Source organism: Mustela lutreola, chromosome 7 (assembly GCF_030435805.1).
Source record: "Mustela lutreola isolate mMusLut2 chromosome 7, mMusLut2.pri, whole genome shotgun sequence".
Classification (NCBI taxonomy): Eukaryota; Metazoa; Chordata; class Mammalia; order Carnivora; family Mustelidae; genus Mustela; species Mustela lutreola.
In genome coordinates, this window is record NC_081296.1 from 45,118,672 (window position 1) to 45,138,371 (window position 19,700).

At 43.8% G+C, this 19,700-nt stretch overlaps 1 protein-coding gene and 1 long non-coding RNA gene across 3 annotated transcripts in view; one reads left to right on the forward strand and one right to left on the reverse strand.

Moving 5' to 3' along the window:
- LOC131835857 (uncharacterized) overlaps window positions 1–19,700 on the reverse strand; it is a 253,951-nt gene that overhangs the window by 150,488 nt on the left and 83,763 nt on the right. The window lies entirely within an intron of this gene.
- Window positions 1–19,700, forward strand: part of CGNL1 (cingulin like 1) — a 162,143-nt gene that overhangs the window by 64,765 nt on the left and 77,678 nt on the right. For both annotated transcript variants that reach the window (XM_059180605.1, XM_059180604.1), the window contains 6 exons: window positions 268–362; window positions 2,430–2,535; window positions 5,189–5,290; window positions 5,816–5,964; window positions 7,330–7,465; window positions 16,892–17,104. In XM_059180605.1, the coding sequence (XP_059036588.1) occupies window positions 268–362; window positions 2,430–2,535; window positions 5,189–5,290; window positions 5,816–5,964; window positions 7,330–7,465; window positions 16,892–17,104 (801 nt within the window). The remainder of the gene's footprint in view (window positions 1–267; window positions 363–2,429; window positions 2,536–5,188; window positions 5,291–5,815; window positions 5,965–7,329; window positions 7,466–16,891; window positions 17,105–19,700) is intronic.

A 19,700-nucleotide genomic window follows, 5' to 3' on the forward strand; every position in this document is an offset into this window, starting at 1 on the left:
TTGTTATAGATTCTAGGATTGCCCCAACCCTGTGAAGGTAGGTACTATTAATCTGTCATTTACAGGTGAGAAAATTGAGGTGAGGTGAAGTTAAGTAAGTTGCCCAAGGTTATGGAGCTACTGAGTGGTGGAGCCATTGTAATGAGGATCCTTACCTGAGGAATTGTTTTTGGAAAGTAGGAATGTGTTTGGAAGCTTCTGCTTCAGGGTTTTGCCTTCTTCCTGGAAACTTCATCCTGTGGTCTAATAACTGGCTTTATGTTCCAGGCCACTCCGGATCTGTTGAAAGGCCAGCAAGAGCTCACTCAACAAACCAATGAGGAGACGGCCAAGCAGATACTTTACAATTACCTCAAAGAGGGGTCAGTGATTTTCCTTAAAGGAGCAAAGTCTCGTCCTTACCGATGGGGGTCTTAATTTCCTTTTCTGAGACCTTCTGTTTTGCCCTCCCTTCCTGCACTGTGTGAACTGTTTGAGGCTTAGGAGTCAGTGGTTGGAGTTTGCACAACAGTTTTTGAGTCTTGGGTGTGGGTATGAAGAGCAGGGGGAAAATGAATTTATAAACTGATTTTATAATAAAGCCATATAATTTATTATTATTTTATAATTTTTTTATAAAAAAAGATTTTATTTATTTATTTATTAGAGAGAAAGAGAGAGAGAACACAAGCAGGCAGAGCAGCAGGCAGAGGCAGAAGCAGAGAGAGAAGCAGGCTCCCCACTGAGCAAGGAGCCCTATGTGGGACTCGATCCTAGGACCCTGGGATCATGACCTGAGAGCCGAAGGCAGCGGCTTAACCAACTGAGCCACCCAAGCATCCCTTTATTATTATTTTTTTAAGTAATTTCTACATCTATTGTGGGACTTGGACTCGCAACTTCAGTATCAAGAGTTGTGTGCTCTTCCAACTGGGCCAGCCAGGGACCCCTGTTTTTCAAATGACTCTATTGTTTAAAAAAAAGTTCGAAGATGGGAAGAATGTCTCCTCCTCGGTTTTGACTGACTCTTCCACCTTGAGTTTTGATGTATGCAGTAGTAATCAATCGTCCCTTATTAGTAGTGATAAATAAAACCACCTCTTCCCCTCCTGAGAGCTGACATTGGCCAGGAGCCCCTGCTTCCTTGATTTTTAAAGCATGTATGAGTCATTTAAAAGCACTGCTTTTCACAGACTTATCTTGGAGGTTGAGTTTGAGTAATCTGGTTTTCAGTCCTTGCTGAGATATTAGGTCAGGAATTTGCAGTTTCTGTTTCCATTGTCTCATCAGATAGGATTAAAAAGGGGGAAAAAAGCTTTACAACCCGATGTGACTGCAAGTCCCTGGCAAGTACTCATTGGTATCAAAACTTCACATTTTTTTTATCGTACCTTACAATTATCGAGCTGACAAAATAGGTTCAGAATGTAAGAGAGGGGCTCTTTTTGGCCTGGGGGTGGGGATGGGGACTAACTGAAGAGATTCTTCTAGCTGAGAGCTAGCTGTTGGTGTCTCTCTGTGAAGGGTTTTACCACAGTAAGATTCAGGGAGAAGAGCTTTCGCTTTTTAGAATTCTTTCTCTAAATTCTTTTATATATTTTTTTGCTCATGATTTATTGAGAGACTGGTGAGACAGACGTTAACAGGAGGTGACTATTTGAGGGAACGTATTTAAAAATTTTTTTCTCATTGCCAGGAATGTGTGATAGAAGGTGTGGTCGAAGTTAGTAAAACTGTCTGAGGCTCCTGGGTGGCTCAGTCGGTGAAGCATCTGACTTTGGCTCAGGTCATGATCTCGGGGTCCTGGGATCAAGCTCTGGCGGGCCCCTGGCTCAGCAGGGAGTCTGCTTCTCTCTCTCTCTTGCTTGTAAATGAATGAAATCTCTAAGAAACAGACAAACAAACAAAACTCTCTGATCATTCATTATCTGTGAACGTGTAGACGAAGCTCTGGTGTTGACAGTCTCAGCTGGGGCAATTTATTTTTTTAAACACAGATAAAAAGCCAGTTAAGGTCACTGTAGATCATTCTTAGCATAAGATTTATAAGTAAAGTGTGGCTGTGGGTTGTGTGTGAGAGAGACACACACACACAAGAAATTCCTTGCTGGAATGAATATAAGTCATTTGAGTCCAACAACAACAAATTACTAAGTTTTCACTGTATGTTTTCTCCAGGCTCAGAATGTGGGTGCCTCTCTTTTACATTCCCTCTTGGAAATGGGAACCCTCGTCCCAGACAGAATGTTAACATAGAACAGCTTATTTGGAGAGAAATACATCATCCATCCTGCTCTCCTCACACTGGCTTTGTCTGTAGCCTTAATTAATTCATACCTCTTGCCATCGATCTTCTTAAACGGGTCTGTTGTTTGTATGTCATGGCACTTCAGGTATCCCGAGACCCGTGGTCATACCCCTCACTGTTTTTTCTGCTCCCTCTTTCCCAGAAGCACCGATAATGACGACGCCACTAAACGGAAAGTCAACCTGGTCTTTGAGAAAATCCAGACTTTGAAGTCTCGAGCAGCAGGGAGCACACAAGGAAATAATCAAGTAAATTGGAGTTCTGTATTCTGCAGAGGGCATTTAACATGGAATGTGGCAAACAAATTGCTGTTCCTCCAGCCTGTACCTTGGGTTATTGCAGTAAGTGGGAAGTTACCCGAGTAGTGAGCAGGACCTAAAATGGCAGATCCATGTTGTAAATATTATGGTGCCCCTGCCTTTTTTTCAGAAAGGTGTTTAAGAGATTTTATTTAAAAAATATGTAACCTGTAGCAAGATGAAACAGAAAGGTGGTGAAATTTAGAAAGAGAAAATAAGTACAGGAAGGACGGACTGAAATCAGGGACAGAGAACCCTAATGTAATCTGAGGTCCCGAAGGAAGAAGGTTAGTGTGACCGGACCCACGCTCTAGAACGTCAGAGAATAAGGACTAGAGACTGGTGAAGCCAGCAAGCATGTGGAAGAGAAAGGAAGGAGTGGAGTGGGGCCAAATTCTTTTTTTTTTTTTTTAAACTGCCCATTCCATTTATTGTACTGAATCCAGTTGGCCCGTGGAGATTTTTTTTGTTGTTGAAGGAGTCATCTCATGTTGGATGAACATCGACTACGTGCCCGACACACCTTGTACCCTGAAAGGAAGCAACATTTGGTAGGGATGACTAGAAGCTTGTTCCTCAGTCCTGCACCGCCTTGAACTGGGACCCATTTCTTGCTTGTGTGTCTTCTCTGTCCCTCCCGGGGAATTCTGCATGGAAAGGAAAGAGTATAATACCCGAGACAATTCAAAGCAAGTTTGTCTAAATGCATATAAAATATACAGGATGTTCTTAGGCCTCAGTTCCCTCTTTTCTCTACTGGTCAACGCTCAGCTAACCCATGACTGCTGCTATGGCATCCATTAAAACGATTATGTACACACGCACACATGCACTGTTCCCCTGGGGGAATCTTTAAATTATACGCCTAGCTTATAGGCAGGCTTCAGGGGCTCTACATAGTTCTTAAAATTGATTTAGGGGTTTTGTGCTAAAACTCTTAAATCCAAATTATCAGGGTGACTCTTGCTTTTCACTCAACTGCATATTTTTAGGATGATACATCCTTTGGCCTTGATGTGAAGATTATCTTTGTGGGTTATAGGCTATGGGTATCCAGACCAAACTAGGGAAGTTAGGTTAAGCCCTCTGGAATCCGGGACACTAACAGTGTCTCCAAGAGTAAGGAAGGCTCTGGGAGAAGAAGGCAAGGCAGAGTGTTCTAGGTAGAGGGACCAGCATGAACAAATACAAAAAGGCCAGTGTGCGTGATGCTTAGGGGACTAGAGGCAATTTAGTGTAGCTGGATCAGAGAGCCAGGATGTGGGAGGAAGTGCCAGATAGAAAAGACCTCAGAAATCGTAGAGGTTTCCATTTTTGGCTGAAGGTGATGGGCTTTGGAGAGGAATGAATAGTGAGGTATTTGCAGAAATTCATTCCTTTTGTAGCTTTTGGAGAGAGGGGAGATAAGAGGAGGGGAAACCCTTTAAGCCAGAGATGATGAGATAAACCATAGCTTTTAGACTTCTTGCTAAGATCACAGCACCATGACTGCTTAATTGCCCAGACTTTTCTACTCCTGTTCTCTCCCCGTTATTTTCTGAATGTGATTATTTGTGGGCAGAGGCTTTGGAGTTTTATCTTTTTGGTGTCAGTGGAGTGATTTCCTCTGCGAGAAGGAAAGACCATACTGGAAACAGCAGAGTAGGTAGAGTTTTCATTCGTGTGACTACAATGTGTCATTTCCCTCATTGGGTTGGATTTAGAGTTCCATAATGGGTTTTTCTCATTTTGCCTGAGAAGATAGGAAATCCTGTGTTTTTGTGGATGGTTGGGTTCGGTTAACTTCACAGGAGTAGTGAGGAAGTACCTCATTCCAAGTTCATCACACACAACTCACACCTGGGTTCAGGCCCGTGAGACCCCAGACATGTCTTTTTCTAGTTTTGATTCCTGCCTTTTATCCTCTCCCTTCCCCTTTTGTGGCGTTCTAACCACTTCTCTGTAGTTTTAGCCAAATCGCTTTGAGAGCATTATCCTGTTACTCTACTCATGAGGGAAAAAAAAAATGAGATCGTTAATATTAATACTCAGATCAGAGTCTGTTTTCTAATAGACTCTCTAATCAGACCCCTCTTTGTTCTATCTCCCTTCTTTGTGGACGTGCAGCCTCTAAAAGAAGAAAGCCAATTCAGCCAACATACACCTATCTACTACTTGAATACAGACCTGTGCAGAGAGTGAGAACATCTCAGGTTCTGGAATAATGATTCCCAGTGTAATGGAAGTTTTATAATAATAGATAGATTTTACGAAGGGCCTTGGGAACACGGAAACGTGGGCTTTGGGTATAACCTCAGGCAGTGGAGGAATCTTCAACAAATATTTATTTTTTATCTTTTTACATTGTTTTATTGGGGTATGACGTCTATACAGTAAATTGCACAAATCTTAACTGTCAAGTTCGTTGAATTTTTAATATAAGGTGTGTGTCAGTGCATACCACCACCCTGATCAAGGTCCAGATCAAGCCTTCCTTTGGAGGGCTTTACATTTGAATTGGGTCTTAGGATTTTGATGTTACTGCTTGGTTTACATTTTGGAAGAAAGAGAAAATAGAGCGTCTTGAACATGTATATTAGGGTATCTCTTCAATTAATTACAGGCTTCTAATCCTTCGTCCGAAGTCAGAGATCTATTGGAACAGAAAAACAAGCTGACCACAGAAGTGGCTGAACTTCAGAGACAGCTTCAACTAGAAGTCAAGGTATCATTTTTTAAAATTTCTGTCTTACAAAGAATATTTTAAGCAAATCTGGATGCCCAAGTGAAGTGAAAGCCAGTGTCCAACCCCTGCCCCAAAGAAACATTCCTCTCATCACTGAGTAAATTCCTGTATATTTGACTCCTGCTGTCCAAAGAACTATTTTTTTTCTTAAATTTTTTGAAGTAACTGAAACCCATAGACACTGTTTGCTTTGATGGATTAAAGCGCTGTTGGATTCGGGCGGGTCAGTAGGAAACTAAATGCATATAAAATATCCAAACCGAGTAATAGAACTAGCAGACTGAACCTTAGCTGCCTTGGTATTTCTTTTAGAAGTCTTACAGCTCATTCAGTATTTAATGTTCTTTCTAGTTGCAAACTCCCAGGCCTAATTATGTGGCTTGATTAAGTTGTTTAATAAATGAGTGCAAAGACACGGAGTCCATGAGAGTTTCGGGGTAGCCTTCTGTGGGATTACATTAACGTTCCTTGGAGATGCTTGAAAATCACATGCATTCATCTTAGAATCAGCAGAACATGAAAGAAGAGAGAGAGAGAATGAGAGCAAGCTTGGAAGAGCTCCAGGGCCAGCATGACAGTAAAGTGGAAGAGAATTCTGTGTTGCAGCAGCGCCTGGAAGAGAGCGAAGGGGAGCTCCGGAAGAACCTGGAGGAGTGAGTTCTGGGTGCAGAGCCTGGGTTCTTGCATCCAGTGGAGCCAGAACCTTCTTGTCTGTTCAGTACTACCCAGCCTTCCAAATATTTAGAGGGGCTACTGACTCTTCCTTTTCTCCTTCTCATCCTTGTAAAATTGTGAAGCTGGTAACACACACAGACTGTAAGCAGGAAGGCTAATGATTTAACAAATTCGTTGTATACCTTAAAGGATGCCTGGTAAAGTTTCAGCCCTGAGAGGGGCTCCTAGAGCTGGCAAGCGAGAAGCAGGGAATGCTGAGTAGGGATACCTAGAGACAGAGATCTTAAGGAGCCTGGCCCTAGCCTCCAAAAAGCACATGTCCTGTGACTTCTGTAATCTCCCAGTTTGTGAATTTTATGCTGAAGGATGCTGACCAGTGCTTATGCGTCTGTTGAGTCTGCAGAGAGGGAGAGTCAAAGCCAAGATGGCCCTGTCATTGCGTCATTTTAAAATCTGTGACAAAAGGCTCTGAAACCCAAGTCTGCAAACGTACAGTGCTATGAAGCTCTGCAGACACAGTGGAGGTCTTAAGTGAAGGTTTAAGCAGGAGGAGATTCAAGAACTATATAAGATCATTTGATTGCCTTTGCAGTTTTGATGATGTAGATTTTGCTTTTGAAACATGCCTAGAGGTTAGTTTTAGAAACATTGGTGAGAAAAAATAAAATAAAATTTAAGGTGTAGTGAAGACTTTACAAAACCAAAAGGTAAAATAGTTGTGAGTTTGATTTAGAGCAGAGGTTGGCAAACTTTTTCTGTCAGACGGTAAATAGTTTATGGTTTATGGGCCATATGGTCTTCGTTGGACCCCTTCAGTTCTGCCATTGTATTGTGCAAATGACTGTGTGTAATATGTAAATGAATGAGCATGGTTGTATTCCGATAAAACTTTCCTTAGAAAAATTGGCCGTGGGCCAGATTGGCCAAGTAGGTGGTAATTTGCTGGCTCTTCCAGGGCTGGGGGCAGGGTAGGGGGTAGGGAGCGGGATGGCTTTAGTGAAAGCATTATCGAAGAGGTTCTGCTTTTGTGGGTCAATTTCTTTCTTGTCATCTAAATTCTTGTACACTACGGTCTCCTTTTGGGGGGAAACTGTCACTGTATAGCCTTCCCCATTGGTTTGAGTGCTCACTTGCCTTCTTGTTGGGCAAATTAAACTGCAGACATGAGTTCTCACCAGTGCCTTTTCTGGTTTGTGATTCCTTGTTCAGTGTAGAACGCAAAATGGGAGACACCTTGGGGCTTCTGATGACTCTGCTTAACCGTCTGTATGTTTGAGATCAGACTGGATGAAAAAAATGTAAGGCTTAGCACAATCTCTCTGATGGGCCTCTTCCCCTGCCAGACTGTTCCAGGTGAAGATGGAACGGGAACAGCACCAGACCGAGATCAGGGATCTTCAGGACCAGCTGTCAGAAATGCATGATGAATTAGACAGCGCTAAACGATCTGAGGACGGGGAAAAGGGAGCTCTGATTGAGGTAAGGAAGGTGGTGGTGGTGGGGGGTGTGGGATCAGGTGGTAAGGCAGGCCCCATCTGCCTGGAGAGGATGGGATGGGGCAGGGTAGGGGGGCAGGGTGTGTGGAGTCTGGATACTACAAGCCGTATTCCATTACGTGCATTTGCTCCGCTGTGCCTATGGCTAGATTCCCGAAAAGCATCATCTGTAATAGTTTTTAAACTTTGTCTTAGGAAAAATTTCAACCATACAGAAAAGTAGAAAGAGTAATTCATTAACTTCCATAGAGCCCCAACCCAAATCCAGCAGTTGTCAACATTTTGTCCTGCTTCCCCATTTCTTCATGTCCATTCATTTATCCTATTATTTTTTCATCTGTCCATCTCTTCATCTTTGCTGAGCTGTTTCAAAATAAATTATAGATAACGCCACACTTCACCCCTAAATTCTTTGGCATGCATCTTTAAAAAATTAGGGAATTTTGTTATGACAATACTATTATCATACCTAAAACAATGAATAATTCCTATAATAGAACAATAATTCCAATACCTGGTTCTTATTCAAAATTTGCCGGTTGTCCCTCCAGTATGTTTTATAGTTGTTTCCTCCAGCCCCAAGCTGGGATCCAGTCAAGAATCCCGTATTGCTTTCATTGTTCTCTTTCTCTGAGTTTATTTATCTTAGTATTCTGCCACCAATTTCCTATTTCCTGCTCCCTTTCCATTCCATTGATGGAATGTGGACCAATGGCCCACATTCTGGATTTGTCTGATTATTTCCTTATGTGTCCATTAACTTGTTCCACTGTCTCCTACATTTCCAGTACATTTGAAATTAGGTCTAAACACTAATAGATTTGGGTTAAACTTTGGACAAAAACACTTTGTAAGTGATGCTAGTTATGGGAAAGTATTTTAAAGATGCTTATGCCCATATAGCACTTATCACAGATTTTTTTCAAGGCCCCCATAAGAATGTAAGCTCTAGGAGGCAGGGTTGGTGGTGGTTGGCTTGGCGTTTTATCCTTATCAGCTGTTCCAGTGCCGGGGACATATAGCACTTGGCAAATATTTGGCGGATGGTTGGATGGATGCATTATGAGTGAAACAGTGAGTGAGTAAATGAATGAATGGGATGCATTTGCTGTGTACACAGGCTGCCTGTCTGGCTTCTGCCCATATCAGTATATTCCCTATTGACTATTTAGTTCTTACCAATCCATGAGTCAGTAAATGAAGCTGACTCTTCTGCTTAGCGTTTGTTAATGACTGTGTGGTTTCTCAAAGACAGTTATTATCTCTTCCGTGAATTAGATTGCCATTCTATTAATGTGGTAGATACACACGTAGGCTATGAATGTCTACATTTTTTTAAAAATTGGAAATGGGTATAATTGAAGATCAGAAATAGAACTTTTATCTCTGTGCCTATTTAGATGTCTTGATATTGGCTATAATTATCATAACCTGTATTTTTGGCATAGTTTTTTTTAAAAAAATATTTTATTTATTTATTTGACACAGAGAGAGATCACAAGTAGGCAGAGAGGCAGGCAGAGAGAGAGGGGAGGAAGAAATAGAACTTTTATCTCTGTGCCTATTTAGATGTCTTGATATTGGCTCTAATTATCATAACCTGTATTTTTGGCATAGTTTTTTTTTAAAAAATATTTTATTTATTTATTTGACACAGAGAGAGATCACAAGTAGGCAGAGAGGCAGGCAGAGAGAGAGGGGAGGAAGCAGGCTCCCTGCAGAGCAGAGAGCCCGATGCGAGGCTTGATCCCAGGACCCTGAGACCATGACCTGAGCCGAAGGCAGAGGCTTTAACCCACTGAGCCACCCAGGCGCCCCTTTGGCATAGTTTTGAAGCTTATTTCCATATAAGCTTCAGTTTATAGGAACAGCCAACGAATAAATGATACACAATTTAGAACAATGCAAAACAAAGAAGAAGAAGAAGAAACCATAAAAAAGTAAAACAGTAAAGGTACCTTGTCAGCATTTACTTCTCATTTTCTGCAGCTTTCCCCCTAAGGGCCTGGGTCTTGTCTTTGTTCTGGCTGTGGAGTTCAAGTTTCTGGCTGCCTCTACATCTGGGCTGTCAAGTGTTTCTTCACTCCCTTCCTTGTTTCTTGTTGGGAGTAATTCCCTCGAGGGATTTTAGATCTCGCTCTTTGGAACTTAGAGTCTCTTCCCTATGACTTGTTGGTGGCAGAAAAAAGAATGCTGGCGGCCACCCAGTTGCAGATGTGCTCATGAATTCATTTTACCATACGGGCAGAGGGGAATTGTTTCCTTTCTCCTACATGAGCATCTCTCTGTCTCCACGTAGACCTTTCCTCCTGAGAAGGCCTTGGGCATGTTCCTTAGCACCTGTTTCTCTTTTTTTATCCAATGGCTTTATCCTAAAAACTGCCACGTTCGTGATATAATATTCTTCTCATGGCTCCGCCTTCTTCTCGGGACTGAGTTACAAAGACAAGGTACATTAGAATGGGGTTTGAAGGGGCACCTGAGTGGCTCAGTGGGTTAAAGCCTCTGCCTTCGGCTCAGGTCATGATCCCAGGGTCCTGGGATCAAGCCCCACGTCGGGCTCTCTGCTCCGTGGGGAGCTTGCTTCCTCCTCTCTCTCTCTCTGCCTGCCTCTCTGCCTGCCTCTCTGCCTACTTGTGATTTCTCTCATCTGTCAAATAAATAAAATCTTAAAAAAAAAAAAAAGAATGGGGTTTGAAAATGGTGTATTTGTTGCTGAAATATTAAAACATCATAAAATGGGGGCGCCTCGGTGGCTCAGTTTGTTAAACGTCCGACTTGATTTCAGCTCAGGTCATGATCTCAAGGTTGTGAGATGGGGCCCTATATCGGCTCTGTGCAGAGCATGGAACGTGCTTGGGATTCTCTCTCTCTTCTCTTTCTTCCTCTTCTCCCCTGCTCACATGTTCACTTTTTCGCTCTCAGAATAAATAAATAAATAAATAAATAAACATTTTAAATTATAAAATGGAATTTTAGAACGGAGGGGTGGTGAAAACATTTTTATTTCTATATTTTCTGTTTTAATATCTACATTTATTTCTTCATTGTCTCCCTATCCGTTGATAGCTTTCATCTACCCTTCTATAATTTAGGGACAATTATAGTGTCCCTACAGCTTTGATACCTGCTTTTTAAAAGTTCGTTTGTCAGGCGCATCTGGGCGGTGTAGTCGGTTGAGCATCTGACTCTTGGTTTTGGCTCAGGTCATGATCTTGGGGTCATGAGATTGAACCCTGTGTTGGGCTCTGCACTCATTGTGGAGTCTTCTTGGGATTCTCTCTCGCTCTCCCTCTGCCCCTTCTTTGCACGTAACTGCTCTCACTTTCTCAAATAAATAAAGAAATCTTTTAGAAAGTTCATTTCTCCTTATTATAATCTAGATTCTTCCTATTTCATTTTTTAGGGAGATAAGCCATAATAAATTTCATCATCTTTCTCTATGTATTGATTCTCTCTCTTTTTTTTTTTTTTCCCAAATTACATAAAAATGTGTTGAATGTTTTTCACATGTATCCTTTTAGTTCTTTAGAAAGGTTTCCTAGGGCTAAGTTCCCAGAAATGATGTCAACTGAACAGTTTATGGCTTTCAATAAAAATGTAGCTTCACAAACAAATTTAAATAGAAGACTTCGCCATATCCTATGATTCTTGTGTGGACACTTTATTGATTCTAAAAGGGGAGGGTGTTATTTTTGCTGCTGGGAAGTCTTTTAAGTTGCTGGATTTTCTCACTAACTGAAACCTCTAATTGTTAGTTGTCATTTCACCTGAAATCCTGTTTCCTTATAGGTTCGTTTTAGCCCATTTGACCTTGATCTATTTTATATCTGCCCCTTTCTTCTGCTAGCCAGTTAGTTCAAGAACATGTCAGTTTTGCTTCTTCCCCCATTTCTTGCCTCACACGATGCCAAGCAATAGAGCAAATGAATAAATAAATTTCATTTTTTAAATTAATTTAGAACTGTCACCATTTAAGAAAAGGAAATAATTCTGAATTGAACCACATGCTTCTTTGTCTTTTTAAGCACAATGCACTGAGCATATATGAATGAATATAATTTAATTAAATAGTATATTTGTTTATTTATTGTTAGTGGTCACTAGGATAAGGATATGAGCCTCAGTTTTAGTGATGTGTTTTCAGGCTGGTGATGAAAGACACGGAAAAGGAAACAGAGCAGCACATCTGCTCTGAAAATAGCCGATATTGTTGGCTTTCTGATTATTTGCCTCTTTCCTGTACTGGGAGGAACAGCATCTACTGCTGTCTTTCTGTAAGATGAGTTAGGGCACAGTTAATTTTCGGTGTCAGAGTGGGTTTCTCTGGAGGTTCATACCCACTGTTTCAATCAGGTGCCTTTGACTTGTCAGCAGTAGTGAAAACGTGACCTATGGTTTCTATACCACTAATAAAATAGACCCTATCTCCTTGTCACATTAAATTTATTCTTCATATCTTAATGAAAAGTGGCCTGGGGGAGTCTGATAACAGATGATAGTTATGGCCAAGTTTTCCATGGCATTTGGCTTAGAACAGGTTCTTAAACACAATGAACATTAAACACTTCTATTTTTGAATGTTTGAAAAAGGCTGAAGGCTTTTTATTTTGGGGAGGCTTGCCAAATGCACAAGATTTTTCATGAAAGCTCTTTTAATGTTTCACATTTTGTTAAATAACATTGGACACCAACACAAAATCAGTAAAGTAACAGTAAGAGAGAATAAAGTTTAAAAAAGAAAGAAAGAGTAAAAAATACCATTCTCTTAGGATAAACCATAGAATTGACTAAAAAGAGGTGAGTTTGTTATTCTGTTAAAAAGTTGATGGTTCTGGGCTTTTTTTTTTTTTTTTTAAACTCAAGTTACAAAAGTGATTACAAAATAAGTTTTCAACCACTTCTTTGTCGGTAAATTCATTCCTCTCCAGTCTGGGGGTAATGGGTGAACATGAGTCCTTGCTCTAAGTGCCATGACGGGGGAGTTTCTAATCCCCAACCAGCGTCTTTGATGGGAGCCTGTGGTGCTGATGGGATGGGCCTCATTGCAACAGAGACTGGTAATGGCTTATCTCTGGCATTTTCCAAGATGTGAATACTTAAAATATTCTGGTATTGAAATTATATTGATCCGAGGATAGACTGTGCTCAGAAATGAGGTCTCTAACAGTAAAACCCTGGTAGGACAGGACTGCACAGCTTACAAATTTTAATTTAAAAAAAAAAAAAAAACCTAGAAATACATTTTTTGTCAACTGTGATATGCTTTCTAGGCTACTCTTTTGGGGGAATAAATTACATAATTCCCTATCAGCTACAGCTTTGTCATAAGACCTTTTCTGTGTCCTCTCAATGAGTGTGAGCCTCCGATAGAGACCTATAACTTCTGGGAAACATGCACACAGAGGAGATCAGCATTCTTCTCAGTTTGGCGTGGACTACTGTCAGTCAGTGGTGTGTGAAATGAGGCTTTCTATGGGCAAGTGAGCTGCTGGCTTGGTATTCTGGTGTGCGGGTCTCAGCGCACCTGCTGTCGGGACAGCCACTTGCCGCTGCTAATAGCAGCCAGGTGCCAGAGTGTACTTTCCTTTTTCTTTCAGCTTTTCTTTTTTCCTTTCAGGTTCTGAGCTTTTCCCTTTTCTTTAAGGAGAGGGACCTCCTTAGAGCACTTCCAGCCAGACACAATGCTCCGTTGTGTTTGCTTCGAAGAGACGGAGCAAGCACGGTGTAATTGTTTGCCTCTCTCCTCCTTGAGTGTGTAGGCTTGTTGTTAGGCCCACAGGGGCTGCATGGTAAAGAGAAGGGCAGCGGTCTCCAGTGTGTCCCAGACTTGCACGTGTGAGCTGTGTGGTCCTAGTCATGTTAGTTTCTCAGAGCTCTAGGTTTTTTGTTTTGTTTTCCATTTAAGAATGAGAATACTGTTAATCGCCTTGAATATTCATAGGAGTTCCAAAACTCCTAGGAGTTTTGGAAATGCTTAGCACAATTCTTTTTATGTTACTGCATACCAGGCACAGTCAAATTTGCAGCCCCTCCCTGCCCACATACACACATACACATTCATTTGGTTTTTATCTCCCGGATCGTTTTGTATCTGCAGCGAGCCTGGATGCATAGAGGTTTTGAAAGTGCTGATTCTGACTGGCCAAGATCTCCCTTTGTTTTCTCTGATTGGTGTCCCTAGAGAGACATGCTCATCTCCGATGGACAGTTACTTGTGTTTTGAAATTTATATTTTTGAGATGATTGGCAGTAAGGCTGCTGAGGTGGTGAAGTAAGGTTTTTGAAATCTCTCCTGCCTTTGGTCTGTACCCTGGACAACTTCCAAGGGCTGCTAAATGATACAGTGTGGTGTAATCTGATGGGATCTGTACAACACGGGCTGCCCAGGCGACAGCCGCAACCACAGATAACAGCACGTTGGTGTCAAACAGACTGTGAAAACCTCGGTTCTTGACATGCGCTGGTGACACTCCACAAAAGGCGACACAAAGCACAGCTATATTCTGGAAAAGATAAGTGTGGGAAGAGGAACTGCCTTATCATCAAAACAACTGAGAAATGTGTGAGAGTAAGAGCAGGAAACAGGGGTTAGAATCACAGGGACTCTACGGAGAGGCTGGCAGAAGGCCCAGGAAGACCTGCAGGGGTAGCCGGTAACAACAGTGATGGAGGCATCTCTGGTCCTCCTGGAGGAGGGGCCGTCAGCCTCACACCAACCAGGATGTCCCCCTTTGACAAATCTAAGGACGGGCTCTGTTTTCCTAAGACTGGCTCATGTGTTCTGTGCTTGGTGCTTCAGAGGCACTCAAATTACTGTAGTGACCTGAATGAGTCCCTCGGCATTTCACCAACTCCCATCAGTGCCTGCCTGCGAGTTTCTGGAAGGGTGAAGTCTTGGTCTCTGCAGCGTGGTTCTTCCCTGGGACTGTGGGGGTTCCCCTGGTTCAAAGATGTGCATATCCTAGAGAAAAGGAAAGAGATTCCATTGCCAGTTATATTTTCATCCCCTCACGAGTCACATACTCCTGGAATGGAAAGTTTCTCATCTCTGAGGCCTCGGGTCCCCAGGTGGCAGCCGTTCCTCTGATTCCACGGGAGCTCTAAGAGCACAGGATGTGTGCGTCCTGTGAAAAAAAGACACTTGTTTAGAATTCTGTTATCTGCAGACTTCTGCGTATTGCACATGTTAGTTCACTTATACTCAGAACAGACACATTCCCGATATCTTTGATCCGTGCACCAAAAATATGATCAGATCAATATCCTTTCAAGGGGCTGTAGTCTAGCAGGGTAGAAAAGAAAAGAGTCTGTATGGACTGCAAGGTAAAAGAATTACGTGTTCTGAGACGTCCAGCTAAAGTGAGAAGGATATCAGGAGGGGCAGTCAAGGAAGACTTCTTGGAGGAGGTCCTGCTGGATCTATGTCTTCAGAGATTTTTCTGAGAGGCAGAGAGAGGCGGGACTGAGAGGGAAGAAGGGCCCATGAGACGAGGGAATGCGTGTGGATAATGTCATAGGGGCCCCAGCTGAGTGGCTGGACGCGGGAAGCAGGTGGGTGGTGAGAGAGCCTCCACCAGGGAGGTGAGGGAAAGGATCTAAGATGTTAAAGAACTTTTGAGTGGTTAAGGACAAGGACAAAGGCAAGAGAGGTCATGGATGCTTCCAAGCTCAAGCAGGTGATGCCATTTATAAGAATAATGAACAGAGGAGGAGGAAAAGAAAGAACTCGATGAATTCACTGAAAAATATAAACCTCCTGAGCCTGAGGTGCCCAAGGGACATCCAGATGGATGTGTCTGGCAGGTCGCCGCAAGTGCAGGTCTGAACTCAGGCAGGAGTCAGAGGTAAAGGTTTGGGACTTACTTGCTTAGCATTAATAGTTGGGGGAAACATAGATGAGCTTGCCAAAAAAGAAAAAAGAATGCAAGTTGCATTCTTAGGGATCATCTTAGCTTTTGGGAAGAAAGAGAGAAAAGCCAGAAGAAATTGTGGTAGAAGCAGCAGCCTGAGGGAAGAGCATGGACTGTCTTTGAACTGCAATGCCAAAGAGAATTTTAAGGAGACGGGATGGAGGGGGGTTGGGTCAAAGAAGGGTCGAGAAGAATGGGGACTGGGATGAAGCCTGGATGTGGTGATTAAGAGGTCACTATGACCTTGGGGGACAGTCTTAGTGCAATAGGATCCAAAGCCATATAGCAAGAGATGGAGGAGTGACTCGGTGGTCAAGAAGTATAGTGAACAGAAATTACAGTTTCAGGAAGTTTCATGGAAAAGCTTGTTTTTGTTTTGTTTTGTTGCCTTTGACCCAGGGGATTCTTATGCCCTGAGGAAAAGGACATAGATCCAAGAAACAGAGGAGAACAGAATGACAGAAGAAAGATCACTGATGGGGGCGCCTGGGTGGCTCAGTCAGTTGAGCTGCCTTCAGCTCAGGTCATGATCCCAGGGTCCTGGGATCGAGCCCTGCGTGGGGCTCCCTGCTCGGCAGGAAGCCTGCTTCTCCCTCTCCCACTCCCCCTGCTTGTGTTCCCTCTCTCGCTGCATCTCTCTCTGTCTAATGAATAAATAAACATCTTTTAAAAAAATTACTGATGGAGGAAAGCCTTGGAGCAGGCTGGCGAGAGGCAGCTATGTGTGCGTGAAGTGGCTGTGGGTGGAGAGGGCCTGGCGTGCACAGGAGAGCCCGGGTGCCGAGGGAGCTGAGGCAGCTGTGTTGGAGTCCCCGCCCGCGGGAAGAGAGGGTGTCTGGGGCTTGACAAGAGCTCAGTGGGTCTGGAACAAAGATGGTGAAGTAAAAGGAATGCTGAGCTTCTGGTAGGACACACTTGGGTTTAGCTAATGTGATTTGTAGTGGAACTTGTTGCCCCAGTTTTGTGACTTTCTTCGGAAACTCTTGGCAGTTAAGGAGAAGATGGGAGTGTTGCACCTGCTCAGAGCAGGGAGTGGGACAGGGGGAGAAGGGGCGGAGTCAGCCCCAGTCCCAGGACCGTGGGTCCCAGGGGTGGTGTGGAGGCAGGGAGGCCGGCCCGTCAGCATGGCCCCCACTGAAGCGACAGCACGCAAAAGCCCATGGACTGCAAGGGCGACAGACCTTTCACTGCACAGGAAGGAAAGGAGGTGGAGAAGGCAGACGTGCCCCTTCAAAATAATGAAAATGGAATCATTTTCCCTTTTTCTCTCTCAAATTAAATCAAACTCAAAAAAGCCATTACAGACAAATCGAGGGCATGATGGCCTCAAAGGAGTGAAAGGGAGAGGGGGCGATGGTCCAGAGTGGTGGGTGGTGTGGGGAGGAGAGAGTCGGAGGATGGCTAGGGAGTAGGGCAGCCCAGGCTGGGGAGGACCTGCATGGCCCTCAGCGAAGAGGTTTAATCCTCACCTCCCCTTCCGTGCTTCCTCTCTCCAGGAACTCCTACAGGCAAAACAGGATCTTCAGGATCTGCTCATCGCCAAGGAGGAGCAGGAGGAGCTCTTGAGGAAGCGGGAGCGGGAGCTCACCGCCCTGAAGGGAGCCCTGAAGGAAGAGGTCTCCAGCCACGACCTGGAGATGGACAAGCTGAAGGAGCAGTATGACGCAGAGCTGCAGGCCCTGAGGGAGAGCGTCGAAGAAGCCACCAAGGTGAGGCACCATGCCAGGTCTGGCCGGACCCCGGGCATCGGCTTGGGGACAGACGAAGGGGCAAGACCACCTCGCCCACACCCGTGCCAGTCATTTTCCATTACACAGTGAAGCTCAGTTTCATCAGATCATGGAAACAGAGCTTGGCAGGGCTGCTGTTGACCATCTTGAGTCTGTGAATCCAAAAATTGTTACATGGGTGATGCTTTCACTTGAGGTGAGATTTGGAGGCCCATGCGCCAGCCTCTCGCAGAACCCAGAGCTGGACCCCTCCGGCTGCGCCTCAGGGTCAGCGACCCAGGGCACTGTGTGGCTTTGCTAATGGGGCAGGGTGGCAGGCTGGGCCCAGATTTCTGGACTCCATCTCTGTCCCTGCCTTGGCCGGTTCCTTTTGACACGGGACGCCTCCCGTTGCACGGTTCAGGTTCTTTTCTCAGCAGAGTTCCATGAGGGTTAATGGGCTGAATTGTCCAAACCCTCGCAAGATAATTTTTCTCTTAATTGAATTCTTGGCTCCTGCGAATAGATTGAAAAATTATGTTGAGGTCTTTTGAAGGGGAAAATGCTCCGAAATACCATGCCGTCTTAAAGGAACGAGAGAAATGACAGAGCATGAAGTTTTTAGAGTCTTTGCAACACACAGGTTAGAGATGTGAGGAAAGAACTCTTGATGTTGTTGCTGTGTCATTCTGTGACGGTGACAGCAACAGCTCTGAGGGAGTAGGCCCCCCCCCCTCCCCGAAGTTCCATAGTGATTCACTGGTTTTCAATTACGGCATGGTAATTGCAAATGACAAGAAGTGAAAGATGGTTTTGTTTGTTATAACAATAAAAAGTCTGGGAAATAGTCTGTTTGGGGTTGTTATAACCGAGACTGTTTTTTTAAAGCTCTTCTCGGTGATTTGCCTTAGTTTTTGTTTTTTTGGTTCTTGTTTTGTTTTGTTCTTTTGCTTTTTTTGAGATATGCTTTAGTTTGGGGGAGAAGATGGAAACTGATTTAATTTTTTGTTGCTTTGAGAGGATATGTGTGTGTTTTCCCATCTTCAGTTCTTTCTGGGCAGCCGCCTGGTGTCCTCACTCCAGGCTTTTCTGGGCTGTTGTTTCTTGGGGGACATGCTAGGAGGCTACTGAGTCAGATGATTCTTCTTTGAACCCGGCGTGTGTTCACCAAATCCAGACCTTGCATCAAAGCTTAAGTTAACATGGGTGATAATGAAGGGTATTTGAGGAGGGGGTTTGGGGCATGTTTGTAGTGATTTAAATATAAGGATAGTTAAGCTTGTGCCACACCTGGGAGGCAAGGGGTTTTGTTAGAAGCTTCTGTGTCCTCTCAGAGACACTGGAAGTGGGAAAGGGAAGCAGGGTAGTTGAGTGGAACGGAGATAATCTGTAGAAACCTTGCCTGTTGCATTTTTACCCTTCCAAAGGTCAGTACTGGATGTTAATTTACAGCATTTTCATTATGTCTGTTCAAGAAAGATAACTTCATTGACCCGTACCGGTCTGTGAAAGAAGTAACAGGTGAGTTCACCAAGATGCCTGTCGTGGGCAGAGAACATAGGGTTTCTGAGCACCTGGAAACCCACACAAAGGGGTTCCCTGTAGCATCCAAAGGGGTGCATGCCAGCTTTGCCCCAGGTCATTTTCTACAAGGTTTTTGGCATCTTTTCCTGAAAGGACAAATCTGATCATGTCAGCCTTTGCCCAAAAGCTCTCTTGGCTCACCATTGCCCCAGACATAAGTTCAAAATTGTTAGTGTAGTAGGTCCTTTCTCTGCCTAACCCTGTCTCCAGAAAACTCCATATTATTTTAGTCCTTTCAACTCTGTGCACATGTGGACTGACTTCCTTCCAATTTTCTGCCTGACCATCTTCTCATCCCTTAAGACCCTCCCCAAGTGTCCTTTCCTCTGTGATGGTGACTGGGTACCTCCCTCCTCTCGGTGGGGTTAGTGGCACCCTTCCATAGGGTTTTGGTAGCTCCCTGCTTATTCCTCTGCTGTAGTTTATAACATACCATGTTGTAATTCATCCTGTCTACCGACTTTACTAGACTCTGAGCTTCTTCAGCCAGGGGTCATTTTTATCCCCTCTCTTTTTTTCTCTAGAGTGGGAGTGGCAAACCCAAGTACCTCAGGGCCCAAAAGGGACATAAATGAGTGGGCCTCTGGGTGTGTTGTTGGGGTAATAGTAGGGCACGGTGGAGACTGTGGCAAACTAGGAAGTGTGTAGGGTCTTTGCTATAGGGTCAGTTGCTTCTACGCTGCTGTTGAAAGTTGTTAGTCAAGGGATCCTGGGCCCATGTTGCAATCTCTCTCTCTCTCTCTTTTAAAGAAGCCAGATATCTGGATGTTGATGTGAGATTTCCTGGCTTTTAAATCAGCAGGAAGAGAATGGTAGGGGCCAAACTCAACCCATCAGCACATTGACTGCATGTGTGTGATCCTTGTCTCTTGAGTTTAGCACAGTGTCTGGCACACAGCTACATCTCTATGATGTCTGATGAGTGAAAGTAAATGGAAGACAAATTCTCCTCTTAAGTAGATTATCAGTCCCTGTGGCATGGTTCCTGTTGGGTTTTCTTCAATGGTGATGT